At 36.7% G+C, this 15,624-nt stretch overlaps 1 protein-coding gene across 1 annotated transcript in view; it reads right to left on the reverse strand.

Moving 5' to 3' along the window:
• Positions 1-2,791: 2,791 nt before the first annotated feature.
• The window catches only part of cachd1 (cache domain containing 1), a 71,744-nt gene continuing 58,911 nt past the window's right edge, over positions 2,792-15,624 (reverse strand). The window contains exons 21-27 of the mRNA XM_084426755.1: positions 13,638-13,724; positions 12,822-12,938; positions 11,752-11,903; positions 11,334-11,495; positions 9,125-9,202; positions 7,263-7,364; positions 2,792-4,627 (exon numbers count right to left, since the gene is read on the reverse strand). Coding sequence (XP_084282881.1) covers positions 4,380-4,627; positions 7,263-7,364; positions 9,125-9,202; positions 11,334-11,495; positions 11,752-11,903; positions 12,822-12,938; positions 13,638-13,724 — 946 coding nt within the window. The 3' untranslated portion in view covers positions 2,792-4,379. The remainder of the gene's footprint in view (positions 4,628-7,262; positions 7,365-9,124; positions 9,203-11,333; positions 11,496-11,751; positions 11,904-12,821; positions 12,939-13,637; positions 13,725-15,624) is intronic.

Here is a 15,624-nt window from a genome sequence, read left to right on the forward strand (position 1 = left end):
TATATATTTGTTTATTATTATTATCTTACAAATCACGAGGGAGCGATTTGACCGCTGATTTTGGCTAACGTAATAGACTCGCTGTTTTTGCTGATGCTGAATCGTCTTTAGCATACAATACATTCAATACAAAAGTAACTTTAAGTTAAACGTGTGTTTAAACTACACCTGGGGAAACTCACTTCACCTTCAGAGGCTCTGGTGCAGCTCAGTCTCTCCAGTCGGGTTGCAGGGCCACCGCACCGCAGCAGACTCGCTGTGTGTGAGCCAGACTGAGCGAACGCCGCTCTGCACGTTTGAATCAGGGACGTTAAGTATTTTCTACTCAAGTGATGATGCGTTTAGGGGCGCCCAGGAAACAAAGGTTTTTACCGTAAATGCCGTCTTATTTTCAGCCGGCCTGGCTGACATAAATGGGGTGGCAGCTGGGGTGGCAAGACCTTTACTAGGGGTGGCAGCTGCCACCCCGTGCCACCCCAGTAGATCCGCCCCTGAGAATGAGAGAAGCATTTTGAGAAGATGCTGCATGGAGCAACTTGATCGAGTTAGGCTACTGCTTTCTTTAAAGCTTCGACTAACTAACTCGAATCCTTCGAGTCGGATTATTTTCAATGAATCAGTTGAACCGGTTCATTAAACGGGTCTAAACTTTTTACAGTCTATGGGTCTAAAACATTTAGTTCACGAATCGCTCTGAATCGGTCCGAGTGAACCCGACTGGTAATGAGCCGACAACTATAACTGAATGTAAACGTATTGACTGTACTGAGGATTTGACTGATTTGGGGGTTGAGTTGGTTTTAATAGGCTAAATAGCATTATGTATTTAACATGTAAAAACCCTTTCATCCGTAATGTAATTATGTAATAGTCATGCAAATTACTCCAAATACTTTTTTTTTTTTTTGCAGTCCAAATAAATAAACTAAACACATGAAATTACAATAAACACTCTTGTTAATAAAAATTAATAGGAAAAATGTTTATATGGCATATTGGAACATTTTTAGGGTATGTAAAAGTGCATTCACACGTCATAATCAGTGTTGGGTAACTCTAAAAAAGTAATTAATTACTAGCTAGGCTACTCTATACTAGATTACTGTACTAAACTCTCTCTAAAAGGTATTGCATTACTTATTACTTTCTAAATCCCATATTAACCTCGACCAGTTGAACAAGGATAGACCTGAAACTGCTCTTTTAATTCTTTCAAATAAATCATATAAAATTGCATAAATTATTCTTGAACTGACCAAAGTATGGTTACATTAAAACATACATTTTATCAGTAGACGTTCAATTTTGATCTTAACTCCACTATTATTTTATACTATGGTTAATACAGTATTTAATGCAATTACATCAGAAGTTACTGTAATTAAATAAATAAAAAACTGAAGAGTAATCCCTTACTTATTCAAGGGAAAAGTAATTAAATTACAGTAATTAAATACTTAGTAATGCATAACACCCAACACTAGTCATAATTTTCATAATTATGAGATTACAGCTTGTATAAAACGCCCGCATCCTCGTAGAACTCAATTACAACTTGGAATTCTCTGAGAGCTCCGACTTGTACACATGAACGCTACAGATTCATTTGCTATAGAAACAAATAATTCCTAGTCTGAGAACGTGAACAGGCGTGAATGCAGCAAAATATACCACCCCGGGAGGCACGTGATGACTGCATCCTCACGTAAAAAAAAAGATGTGAGGATGCAAAGTGTATATGAATGGTTTTCTTTAAAAGTGCTTTGAAACACACTGTTCCAAATAACCGATTCACGAAAAAAAATGATGCTGTCCCCCTTGGACTCAATTTAACAGAAGTGCTCCACTTTTATGCCAACCTCACTGTGTGCTCGCAACTGACGTTTGGGTTAAAATTATCCACCAAGGATCAACGGTGCTGTAACACTGTGTCTTTTATGACCTTGTAGGCAAATCCCAGGCAGCGCACGAGGAATGCCCTGCACTTCACATGACCTTATTTGCCCGTTATGCATGTGCACCCAAAACTGTAAATGTAGGTCAGAAATGGGCTGATGACGTAATAATGAGCAGACTCCTATGTTAATCCTGCCCTGTAAAGCCCACTGTTTTGCATCATTTACACAGACAATTCACTGTATGCAGTCATGTCTTTTCATTTCAAATCTTTTTTTACAATGTTATAATGTGGGTTATAATGGATATACTGAAAAGAAATACACTATAGAGAAATAGTGGTGCACTTGAATGCAAATGCTTTTCCATTAGAAAGATGTAACGTTGATAACTGTTAATTGAGTAATAATATTTAGAGGACATCGGGGCTAGTTGTCAAACAGGGCAGCTAACACTTGGGATACTTCTCAGTAACTACAAGGTCAAAAGTCCAGTTACACAAATGTATGTTGGTTTGAGACTAGCTCAAAACATTCATTTTAATTTATCAGAAAAGATTTCCCCTTACCTTATGTAATGTGCAAAAATCAATGTGTTTAATCAACTGAATATTTTTTCCTTGGCAATAACATTTAAAAGTTTTTTTGTAGCCAAGACTTTAAGACGTGCCTACACAGAAATTGATTTATTCAGTAACCCCTCCCTATTCACTGGAGTAAAAAGTGACAACTAACCCACAATCCTCCTGGGTTGGTTGAATTATGAGCTGACTGAAATCTTCATCCACTAAGTATTGAAGTTACTTGCTCTGTAAAACATTTTAATAAAGCTAATATGGGATCTTTTCATATGACGCTGAATGCAGAACTGCATATGAACACAAATGCCAAATTCTGCATTATCAAAACAGTTTATCACTCAATATATCTGAATATCATCTTTGAAAGTGTTATATGACCAAATAGAAATGATAGCTGCACACGGACTGAACCTTTAAGCACATAAAATATGATTCATAGATATGATTCAGCAGTCTCTAAGGTATACTTGCTTAAAACTGTCACTGTAACAGACTGAGTTTGAAATTTCACAGGGACATGGCTGGACAGAACTAATACCAGACTTCTGTATCATATGAGAAAAGTTGTTTTGATCATTTAAGATCACTTGACTCGTCACAGATACATTAAAATCATAAACTATTCATTAGCTATTTCCCTCACCCAAATCTCAATGCGATTTAAGAGCATATGCAGAAAAACTCTACAGCTCTCACGAACCCAACTCAATAAACACTGTCAAAATAAAACACTTCCGACGAGGATAAAAGATTTTGTAGTGTATGACACATTTATAGCTACTTTGTTAAATTTTAGATGTATATACATGGTATATCATTTCATTCTGAAAACAATAGACACAATCCCTCTAAAACCATAGGAGCACAATGTCTACATATCAGTAGACAGGCAGTTGAGTAAAAGTGCGCATGGGTTTAGAAGGATCTGAAAAATATCATGGCATTCCATCAATACTGACTAATGACTTAAAAAACAATCGACAACATTAATGGATCGATCCATCTGTGGCATCACACATCCATCGCATTCACACACAATTACGTACACAAGCACCAACACATGCGCACTCAGTTTCTTTCTCTCTCGTACACCAAATGTAAAATAATCAGGCAGACAGAAACACGACAAGAGCTTTCACACACACACAGTTAGCAGGACTGAGCATAGTCTCTTCTCCCAGTCATCTTTTAAAAAATTTCAAATATCCTGCACTGGGTTTGTGGCCCAGAACACCTTGGTCACATTGCACAGTGTCTTGAAATTCACCGTCAAAAAACAAACAAACCAGAGTGACAGCTCATCAGAATACAACACTTTTTCACGTCTCCTTGATGTGCAGCACAGGCATTCATGTCTATTGTTCCTTGAAATGCTTTGTTTTCTCTCCCCACAAGAAATTCTCATGGCATGTGTGAGACTCAAATGTGCCATGAATCGAATCCTTCAAGGCTGCTACGCAGTCAAAACGAGGACAAAAAAACCCAGAGCCGGGTTCTAAAATGGGCTCCGCAGGCCAAGTAGAAAGCTGACAAATTCAGTCAATTTCTCTTTTCTCCCCATTCATTTATCTCCATCTCCACTCCTGTTAAATAAATAGTAGAAAAATAATCCTTTCATCTTCATTGTTTCTTGGAAAAATAGAAAAAAAACAAACAAGGAGCTTTGTATCGTATGCACCTGCCAAATCCGCTCCCCTAATGAGGGAGGGTCAAATGTTCACCCCCCGTGGTCACTAAGCACAAAACACCTCTGAGGGAGAGCTGGGAGTTCAGGTTCTCTCCTGTTTATGGAGGATGCAGGGCCTGACTTGAGGGCTGGCTGATGTTCGGGGTGGTGGATGCAGATATCAGTGGCATTAAAAGGCAGGGTTGGCGGGTTGTTTGGGGTCACGGGTGGGCCGGATCAGCACTCGGCGTCCACGCTGTGCACGGTGACGGCCGCCTGGAGATGGTGCGTGTGCAAGTGCAGGGGGTGGTGCGTGTGGGGGTGCCGATAGGGATGGAACTTATGGCTTAGAAGAGCGGCTGTCTGCGGAGGAGTGTCCAGGTCGAGGTCCTCGTCGTGATTGCCCACATCAACGCCCGCCGACAGAGGATCGTTGTTGCCGGGCGGGTTCTCGCTGTCCTCCTGAGGGCTCATGGTGCTATAACCTACATGTAAATACATATGGAATCACAATCAATATTTTCCCGAAGCTACAGTATAAATTAACTTTGAATCTAAAATGTTCTACTAGTATAGCTAACAGCTTTTTGTATCTCTAAAGCAGCAGTTAGAAGAGAAATTTCAAACTGAGACTTCTGTAGAAACTGCGGATCGAAATCATGAGCACTTTAGTCCCTCGTTAAACTAATCATCTTAATGAATCATAATCCATTCTAATCTCTCAGTCTTCACACGGAAAAACCGACATAATCAACACAATCTTTTTCCCATAAGAATTACACAAAAAAACAGTAATTAAAATCTGACACGAGTCATTTTTTTTAAAACAGCAATATTGTATAATATTATTACAATAACTGTTTTAACACATTTTAAAATGTAATTTATTCCTGTGATGGCAAAGCTGAATTTTCAGCATCATTACTCCAGTCTTCAGTGTCACATGATCCTTCAGAAATCATTCTAATATGCTGATTTGCTGCTCAAGAAACATTTCTTATTATTATCTTATATAGTTGAAAATAATTTCAAAAGAACACCATTTTTTATCAATCAAATTATTATTTTTTTGTCTTTGGCATTTTTGCCCCAAAATTATTATTTTTTTTGTATCTTGCTGACCTATAACTTTTGAACATTATCATATATATATATATACACAGAAGTGGCCAAAAGTGATGACATTTGTGATATTTTTAAATGATTACAAATTTGTTACAGATTTTGTAAGCATATTTCATAGTTGAGTCAATTGTTTTATTTGTGATAACGCAATGAAACATGTCAAATTGTGCAGACATAATTTTGGCTGTCATACAAAGAAATTATGAACATGCAAAAACAAGGGAGAACCAACAAAATAATAATAACTGATTATATTCTAGTAGTCAATATATTCTTTTTCCTGTGCGCCTTTTTTATGCATTGTTTTTGGATAGTAAAATAAAACCTGCAGCTGTAGTTAACCATTTTTTTGCCAAATAAATTTGGCAGATAAATAAATGCTCTTACCTCATATTTAAATTATTTAAAAATATTAAATATTTTCTTTATATTTTGATGGTTTAATCAAACTTGTAGGGTCATTAAAGACACATATCTCTAATTGTATACAACAGTAACTACACATAAACACTATGAACAATACATATATATGTTTTAACTAGTGCAATGCAATATTATAATTATAAAAACAGCTATTTGATATAAATGCATTGATACAGTAGCAGAAATTATTATAACATTTATGAAGTTGTGGTTCAGAGTTATGGCAGTAGTCCAAAGAGGCAGTTTTGCATTGAGGAACAATATCCTGATGCCTACTTCCTACTACACCTATTATTATAAAGGCAGTTTTAAATATACAGACTTGAGAGACTATATTGAATATTTCTTGATGTTGAAAAAACAAGCTCAATGTCAATGCTATTTGTCAACTACCCAAATACATTTTCCTCTGTCAAACTGCTACAGTTCCTGTTTAGACAACAATGCAAACGATTCAAAGAAGTAAATGACAGATTAGACATTTTCTGGCAACTAAATGTATGATGGGAAAGAATCTTGTGTAGGAAACTTGTGTAATAATGTCACAGCACGTCCTGAATTAAATGACGGTAAAGTACAAAGAGCACAAAAAAAGACTTGTCCTGCTGTCAAGTGGCCAAACGTCCAGCCGCATTTGACATTTGAAACAGGATCGGAGGTGAAAAGAAAGGTCAAAAACCTCTTATGATCCTGACTTTGATCAATGTTTGCATGAGCGGCTCTGGAATCAGCTTTGAAAACTCTGCGGTGAGAATGAAACAGCGGGGAGACTGATTCTGGATCAGGATATTTCCCTAAACATATCAAAAAGCCAAGCATTCAAACAAGTACTAAAAAGCATCTTCCTGGCAGTAAACACATCTCTGTTTAGAGAAATTCTTTAAACCCCGTTCTACAGCGAGAACTCGTATATATCTACGTTGCTCCTGGCGAAAACTCTGTGTTGGTGGAGCGGTAATGAGTCAGAGCGCACAGGAAAAAGCTTCAGCGCTGTGTTCCCGCATACGCACACTCAAAAGCCAAATCGATATTGCTTTAAAACAACCCCTTAAGCTGGATGACTGAGCAGGCGGTGGGAGGCGACCTTTAACCCAGCCAAATAAAAATACAGGGAAGAAACTTCTGTACTTGGTCTTTGCCACCTCTAACTGTTCTCATATCTCTCAATCTACCTACTATGCCATCTTTCTTCCTCCGTTTTTTTTCATTGCACCTCTCCTTGTGGAATAGGGCTGCCCTTTCTCCTCTTGCTGGTTACACAATGATCTCCAGAAAGCCTCATCCCTGAGGAGCGGCAGATTTAGCATGCACTGTAGACTCTGTGTAACCCAAGCCTGGAGCCGCCAATGAAATGGACGCTGAGCACAAGCATACACTGAGCTCCTGGGGTAGGCTTTGCTTTATTTCAATAACAAAACTCACAATATATTTTCAGGTGAGAAATTTGATGGTGATGCTTTTAAATTTTTCCTATGACCCTTGTTTCAAAAGGATCTTTTCAAACCTACAAATATATTTTTTCCTTTAGAGTTTAAGAGAAAAGTGCACAGACACACACACACGTATGCTTACCGTGGTCACTTTCTGTCCCTGACCGGCCCCAGTATCTCCGCCGTCGTTCTGGACTGTGTGTGTGCCTCTCGATAACAGCAGCAATAAATCGAGTGTTACTGACTGTAGAGAGAGAGAGAAAAAGAGCCAAACGGTCATGTAAGAATAAAGCACTTGGGTCTGAGGCTGACCAGCAAGAGTACAGGAAATTTAAAAGGCAATAACACTTGTAGATATTTCTCATATAAAAGGTTACACTGAGGATGAACTCAGTAAACAATGAGGAAAAACTCAAAAAGATGTCTAACTCAGACTACCAAAGCACCATATCACACCACTGTGTGTATATTATGTGCACTGTGTGTTAAAGTACCAGTCAAACTGCCTGGTTTTGGTTCAGGTTCATGCATAATGGATGTTTAATTCAGGTCAGGTTGGTAATTAATACAAAATTGTATCATTATAAATAGTCTGGCAATGTTTTTATCATTAATTAAAGCATTACGCAACATAATGACCAATGATACATTTTTGCATTTATTCATCTGTTACATTTCAAGCTGTATAAATTAATATTAATGTATAATAAACTAACACAATTTTAACAATGAACAACAGTATATTTTAAAATGACCAACTCAAGGTTATTAAGTGCCATAAACTGTTGTTTGTTCAAGATGTCTTTACAACAAATTGAACTGTTTTGTAAAATGTTAGCATATTTTCTGTTTTAATGAACTAATTCTGCATATGCACAAACATTCTTTGAGTTGAGAAAACTGTTGCCAAACAATTTGAGGTGTTTCCTTCAACTTAAGGGAATCTTTTTTGATTAAATTCCCAAAGTTAAACTCAATCTACACCCTTTTTGGCGTATATATAAATATATAAATAATTTGGTAACACTTTAGTTTAGTGTCCAGTTCTCACTATTCACTAGTTGCTTATTAGCATGCATATCACTAGGATATTGACTGTTTATTAGTACTTATAAAGCACATCTTAATGCCTTATTCTGCATGAGCATATTCTACATCCCTTAATCCAACCCAATTCATAAACTTAACTATCTTACTAATAATTAATAAGCAGTAATTAAGAGTTTGAGGCAGAAGCGGTAGTTAATAGGTAGTTAATAGTGAGAATTGGATCATTAACTAAAGGATGACCAATAACTTTGACCTCAATCTGTTTGTAAAACAAAACTCCAATAAAATAAAGTTATGCACTTAAAATGGTTGCCCCTAGACTTCCATTGGAAGTACCCTTTCAGGCGATAGTATGAGCATTAGTACAACTTTTTCCTCATTTCCAATTCTTTCCACTGATAATCAGCATTATATCCATACTAACTGTTACTCATTCATTTAGATTTCTTACAGTTATGCATAATGATTCATAATATACATTTCTTACAGTTATGCATAGCACAAAATCGAATTAAAACAAGTCTGTGATGTAAATCAGAAGGTATTGAAAAAGATTCTGATTACAGAATGTGCAACAGAACAAGAAAGACGATCAGGAACACATTATCATATTATCACTAAAGATGAGACCAATTACGACATCAGACTAACCCACATGGCTGTTTGAGGCAATTATCAAACAAGAATGACACAGAACCATTGTGAGCATGAATGCTCGCTTTTTGCTCTAGGAGACTAAAACAGCACACCATACACAAAGAATTCAAGGATTATCATTCATTTGGTGTCTAATGCACTGAATCAGTGAAAAACAGCATTAATGGTAAGTATAATACTGCAGATTTGATGTACATAAAAACCCTCAGTGTAATTACTTATGCAAAAATGGGCATGAATGTGTTGTCTGTGCTCATTTGTGTGCATCTGTGCCAGACAGGCAGGCGGGCATCTTACTTATTCCTCTGTCTTCGTGACTGTCTTCATCACGGTCGTCTCGCTCGTTGTCCAGGTTGGACATCCGCACAGACATCTCTGATGAAATAGAGAGAGGGAGACGAGACAGGCAGAGAAGAAGATTAGAAAGATGAAGCAACCCTGAACACATTTGATGTAATATACCTTTCTCTTCTCTTTTGGTCCACAGAGAAAAAAAAGAAGAAAAAAAGCCCACAAATGCCAATCAGATATTACAAAACTGAAGGGAGCCAATTCAAGGGAATATAACATTATAGTCTATTCGATTACAAAAAAGTAGACTCTCTCAGACAGTTCATGTAACTGCAAATAAAAACCCGGTTTAAACTGCATCAGACCAAAAGTTATGAATCCTAGTCGTGCACATATAGAGGCAGAATTGGGAGCATTAGGGAGCAACTGCAAGGGAAGAGGGAATTACACTCTTTAAATTACTTTTATATCCTTCTAAGGTCCTTTTAGCGGTCAGCTATGCTTTAGTATCTCATTAGCACAGGGAGTAGCACACTTTAAAAGGAAGTGCACTCAATGATTGTCCCTCATTAAAGTGAGTTTTACTTGCTCTGCCTCTAAAACGCATTTTCTTTTCAGGCGGACATCACCAGACTCTTTGTCAAGAGATCACTTGTCACCTTCTAATCAATTCTCGATTTATAAAGTCCCAGCCTACATTTTTAATACCTGAATATCATGTTTCACTCTAAATGTGCCACATAATGGAAGTAGCATTGGTTGTAAGGGCTGTGTCATGTTGACTTTGATTCAAAAACCTTTAACGTTTTTTTTTATCCAATGCAACAATCAAATTTACTAAATGAAAAAAGTTAATTTTACATAAATATTACTCAAAGTTCATTGTACTCAGAAAAAAATGTGTGTGAACTCAATAAATGATTATATTAAGCAGAACTCAAATAGAATAAGTTACAACAGCATATTTCTAGTTCCTAGCATGCTTTAAATGAGAGTAAATGTCAAGTCAATAGTGCTTTATACAATACAGATTGTTTCAAAGTAGCATAATAACAGGATACATGATAACAGGAAAACTATGCATTTTGGCTGTTGTTCAGCTAAAGTCAATTCAGTGTTGATTCAGTTCTATTGTAAAAATCATCAATTATTAAATTAGTTCATTTCATCTATAAAGCAGTTCTGCAAAAAAAATAGTAATCGTCCAGCTCAGTTCAGTTCTAATTCAACAGCATCAGTACAGTCAGATCGATAATATTGTTGAATATTAAATGTTAAAATTAAATGTAATTTATATGTTTTTACTCAAGACTAATATAGGTGATCGATCTGTTATGTTATGTTGTGATTTAAAAGGTATTCTGTTTGGTCGAGGATTGGCCAAATAACATTACGATTTTCGGTGCGTCTGAAATCATGTATGGAGTAGGTACTACAATTGAATTTGAACTTACTTTGCGACCGTTAAAAAAATATGTTCTATATATTAAGAATATGGGTAGTATGAATTAATTCAAATTTTGGATGTACAACATCCGCCATGTTGTTACTGTCACGTGACCTACCAGCTTCAGCTGTGTCACTTCACTGTCATTCATAAATCCCCTCCATTGGCACATGGGATAGTAAAGTGTCCATCGAATGCTCACTTCAGAATCTCGGAGGAAGCATTAGATCATCTAGGTACTTTTTACCTATGTTTTTCGAATACTACGTATTTGGACATACTACTGTTTTTCGCATACTATATAGTAGGGAAGTATTCGATTTCGGACGCAGCATATATGTTGCATTATTTAAAATGCAATAGCTGTGCACTCTTGAGCACAGTGATAGTCTCTGTGCTTTTTACTGTACATGCAAGTGTGCATGTGCTGATGCTAGTTAGCAGTTAACAGTGAAATATTATAGTTAATGTAAAGATTCTGATTTTAATGGTTTAATGCAATTTAATTAAGTTTCAGCTACACAAAGCATTTAAGTGGAAGTATAGTTTAATTTAACATTATGTGGACTCAAATGGAATAAGTTGACAGTACTCAAAAACATTGGTTTTTAAACTTAATTGGTTCCAGGCAATCGTTTTCCAAAATGGTTTGAGTTACCTTAACTGGATTTTACAGTGCAAACTATTAAAGTAAAATAATAATGACAATAGAGTCAAACAATATTTCCAAACAGCACCAGCCCCAAGCCTTAAAGTGTCCAGACTCACCCTGTGCGGCCAGCGGGGACATGTGCTGATGGCTGCGACGGTGGATCTGGTGCCTGTAGGCATACACAGCCAACACCAGCACCATGATGCATCCCATAATCCCTCCGGCTACTGGCCCCACGGGCGCACTCTTGATCATGTTCAGCGAAGCCAACTCCTCGTCTGCACAGAGACAAGTAGTACAAGATTAAATGAAATAATCAAATACAGCATACACGCTAGCAAAAATCCTCAAGGTACAATGTGTGACTCATAAAGTGTAATTCCAAACGTCTATGCATATATTTCTAAAACAGCTAAACTAAAAAAAAGAAACAATTAACTAGTTCCCTCTACTATTTACCAACATATGTTATTATAAACATAAACTATATATTAATAAACTCCAATAAGTGTGACTTCAGCAGTAGTAGCTCACCTATAATGCCCAGTCCGTCCACATAAGGACTCTTGGCACCCACTATCCCTCCAAAACATTCCTTCTGCAGTGCACAGTAAGGCTTATCCAGGTGGGTCTTTCCATCGCTGTCCACCATACACCACTCACAGTCCAGAACACCAAAACAGTCACTGAAACCCAGAACATACATATATACACATATATATATATATATATATATACACACACACATATACATATACATTAGGGGTGGCACGGTACATGAAAAAACATCCGAACTATTCGGTTCGCTTGTCTCGGTTCGGAGCGTGTGTGCGTCGCACGGTTCGACGCATGCGCAATGTAGCCTCGTGCCCGTATGTCACCTCAGACAGTGCATTTCCTTTTCGTGTTTTAAAATAAGAGTTGTGTGGACATACAAATAGACAGTAACATATATATACATATACATATACATCTATCTATCTATCTATCTATCTATATATATATATATATATCTATATATATATATATCTATATATATATATATATATATCACATACACTACCGTTTGAAATTTTAGGGTTGGTGAGATTTCATTTAGTTTATCAAAAATACAGGAAACACAGTAATATTGTGAAACATTATTACCATTAAAAAGAACAGTTTTCTATTTGAACATATTAAAAAAAGTTATTTATTCCTGGATTGCAAAGCTGAATTTTCAGCAGCCACTACTCCAGTCTTCAGTGTCACTCGATCCCTTAGAAAATCATTCTAATATAAATGCATATAAGCACTTTATAAAGTAGATTATATTTATTTCTTAGTTCCAAAAGTTGTGAATATGCATATTTAACATCTAGTCACACAAAACACAGTTCTGGTTCTTTGAATCTACAGTGAACGAAAGCATGCAAATCATAAAGCACGTAACTCATCATTAATATCTAATATTAGCAGATGTTGCCTGATCTTGAGAAACACACATGCTTTTTGTTCTGGTCAGCAAAGGTTGTGACTAAGTGAAATGAGAATCAGTATTACTCTCAGAGACTCTGTTTCTGTTAAGGGCAGACTGATCCCAACTGATACAGTATATGGCGTACCTGCTGGTGAAGCGCTGGCTGCATCTGGTGTTGATGCACTGAGGCAGAGTATCCTGTAGACTGGGCTCAATTACAGTCAAAGACAAAGGCTCCTGGTGCACGTCGCAGCTTGGGTTTCTGCACACATACACACACACACAGTAGTAACGCAAGCTGAGTCAGTTAGGATCTAAATACAACATGGAACTCGTTAAACTCAAAGCTATTTGTAATTACTAACAGTCTGGCAACAGTGTTGTACTGTAGATAAATGACTTGCAACAGACAACAAATAATAAACAATATTTATTGTTACACAATAATACCCAGCTCTCTGTAGTAAAGTACAGATTTATTAGTATTCAATTGTACATATTTTCACTAAATGAACAGATGGCGCAGTGACAGAAAGGTAAATGCCTTGAGATCTCTCAGCTGGGAATAATGCGACAAACCTGAACGTGTCTAAATGTCTATTGAGGAACAATTCTGAGCTGAACGGCTAATTCAGGACACAGGTGGCTGGATATCTATTCATCGTGACAAACAAGAACTTGATGAAATGACAGGCAGAAGTGCGTGCGTGCGTGTGTGTGTGTGTGTGTCTAAGTATGATTCATTCCAGTGCATGCTGATGAGAATCTGGACATGTTGTCCAGTGATTAATTTACGGATCATATATCGTTGCAGTCTATTCTCCAAGCACTTAAGGGGCAACCTTTGCATCCTAACACATTGTGTACAACATGTAAAACGGTTTAAAAAGGCTTAATGTCTACTTTTACATATCTGTCTATGAATAATGCAAGAGTGTCCTGAAGAGCAGCAGTGGTTTACCTGTTCTCAGCGTTGGTGAGGTTGCCAGTACATTCGTTCACCTCTAGAGGGCATTCACAGGGGCACTCACATTCATTCTGCTCCATTCTGTGGAAGATAGGAATATACTGAGAAAGTCTGTTTGAAGGTCTTTTAACCTGGAACTATCAACTTGACTATTATTTATATATAGTGACATAAAGACCCCATAAAAGCAAAATTTGAGTTGTGTGGCTTTTAGTCCAAGTCTATCACCTTTGAAGCAACCTCCTAAAAGGTGATGGAAATATTTTTAGCAGTTAAATGCATTTTAAATTTATAGTTTTTCTGACAACAAAAAAGTGCAATCAAATGTTCATGGGTCATGACTGTAAGACTGTAAAAGAAGATGGACAGCACATTTCTGCTTCCTTTCACTGTAGCGAAATGAAGCCAAAATGTCCCAGTAATGGTGTCCGATTGCGTTGTTAGGAGCCCGAGTCTGGTGGTATCAAGGTCCCGTCCAGACTCAATTGAAAGCACAGCTGTCAATCATGATGTAACACCCCGTTTTTATAGCATAAAAAAAAACTAACTAAAAACAAACTTATTGGAAAAATTAACACTTGAACATACGTCTGTGTGTTAAGAACTACCTTAAATGACAGAAACGATCTTTGGAAAAAAAATATTTGAAGTGTGATTGGATTTTTTTTTTTTCGGCTCAGGACCCATTCGAATACATGGAGAGGGCGGGGTTTTTTACCTATACCGCAGCCAGCCACCAGGGGGCGATCAAAATGCTTTGACTTCACTTTTCAGGACTTGTCTTGGACACTCAACTGTAGCTAGAGACTATTGCCAAAAAGTATTAAAGCGATAGTTCACTTTGAAATTAATTTTTGACATGTTTTAGCTTACCTCAAGGGCATCCAAGATGTAGGTGTCTTTGTTTCCGCAGTAGTTTCAATTTTGATATTTTTAGGTCAAACCGTTCTTGTCTGTCAGTCATATAATGCAGGTCGATGGTCATTGTCTCAAAACACAAGCACAGAGTCCAAATTAAAACAATTCCCCACGTCCAAATGAAACAATTCCCCATCATAAGTACACATTGATGGCCTAAGACACGAAACGAGCGGTTTGTGTGAGAAAACGAACAGTATTTATATCGTTGTTATCTCTTGAAAACAGCACACGTCCAAATGATCTGACGGCGCGGGCGGGTATAGATATATACATAGATCTCGCCTTGGCTACTGCAGTTCATTGGAACGAAACCGTAGCCAAGGCGACATCTATGTATATATCTATACCCGCCCGCGCCGTCAGATCATTTGGACGTGTGCTGTTTTCAAGAAATAACAAAGATATAAATACTGTCGTCATTTGGAAAATGGGGAATTGTTTTAATTTGGACTCTGTGCTTGTGTTTTGAGACAATGACCATCGACCTGCATTATATGACTGACAGACAAGAACGGTTTGACCTAAAAATATCAAAATTGAAACTACTGCGGAAACAAAGACACCTACATCTTGGATGCCCTTGAGGTAAGCTAAAACATATCAAAAATTTATTTCAAAGTGAACTATCCCTTTAACCCTTCAATGTGTCCAACCTGAACTTCCAGTTTCTAGGAAATACACTAACACAGGATGGAAAACTCAAACAATTTTATTGGGTCCTTAAATATGAGAATGAAGGAATTTTAAGTATAGACAGGTACATTATTAGTATAAAGTGTAATGAAATATTTTTGTATTTAATTTAATTTAATTGGCTATAACATTTCTATTACAAACTTCTTATATTCATGAAACACACACACAATAAATAAATAAATAAATAAATACCATTCCAAATTTTGGGGTCAGTAAGTTGTTTTTTAAAGAAATTAATACTTCTATTTAGCAACGTATTACTTTGATTAAATTTTTTTTATAATGTTACAAAAGTTTTCTATTTCAAATAAATTGTTCTTTTAAACTTTCTATCCATCAAAAATTCCTAAAAAAAAAAGGATCA

This window comes from Rutilus rutilus, assembly GCF_951802725.1.
Source record: "Rutilus rutilus genome assembly, chromosome: 12".
Taxonomy (NCBI): domain Eukaryota; kingdom Metazoa; phylum Chordata; class Actinopteri; order Cypriniformes; family Leuciscidae; genus Rutilus; species Rutilus rutilus.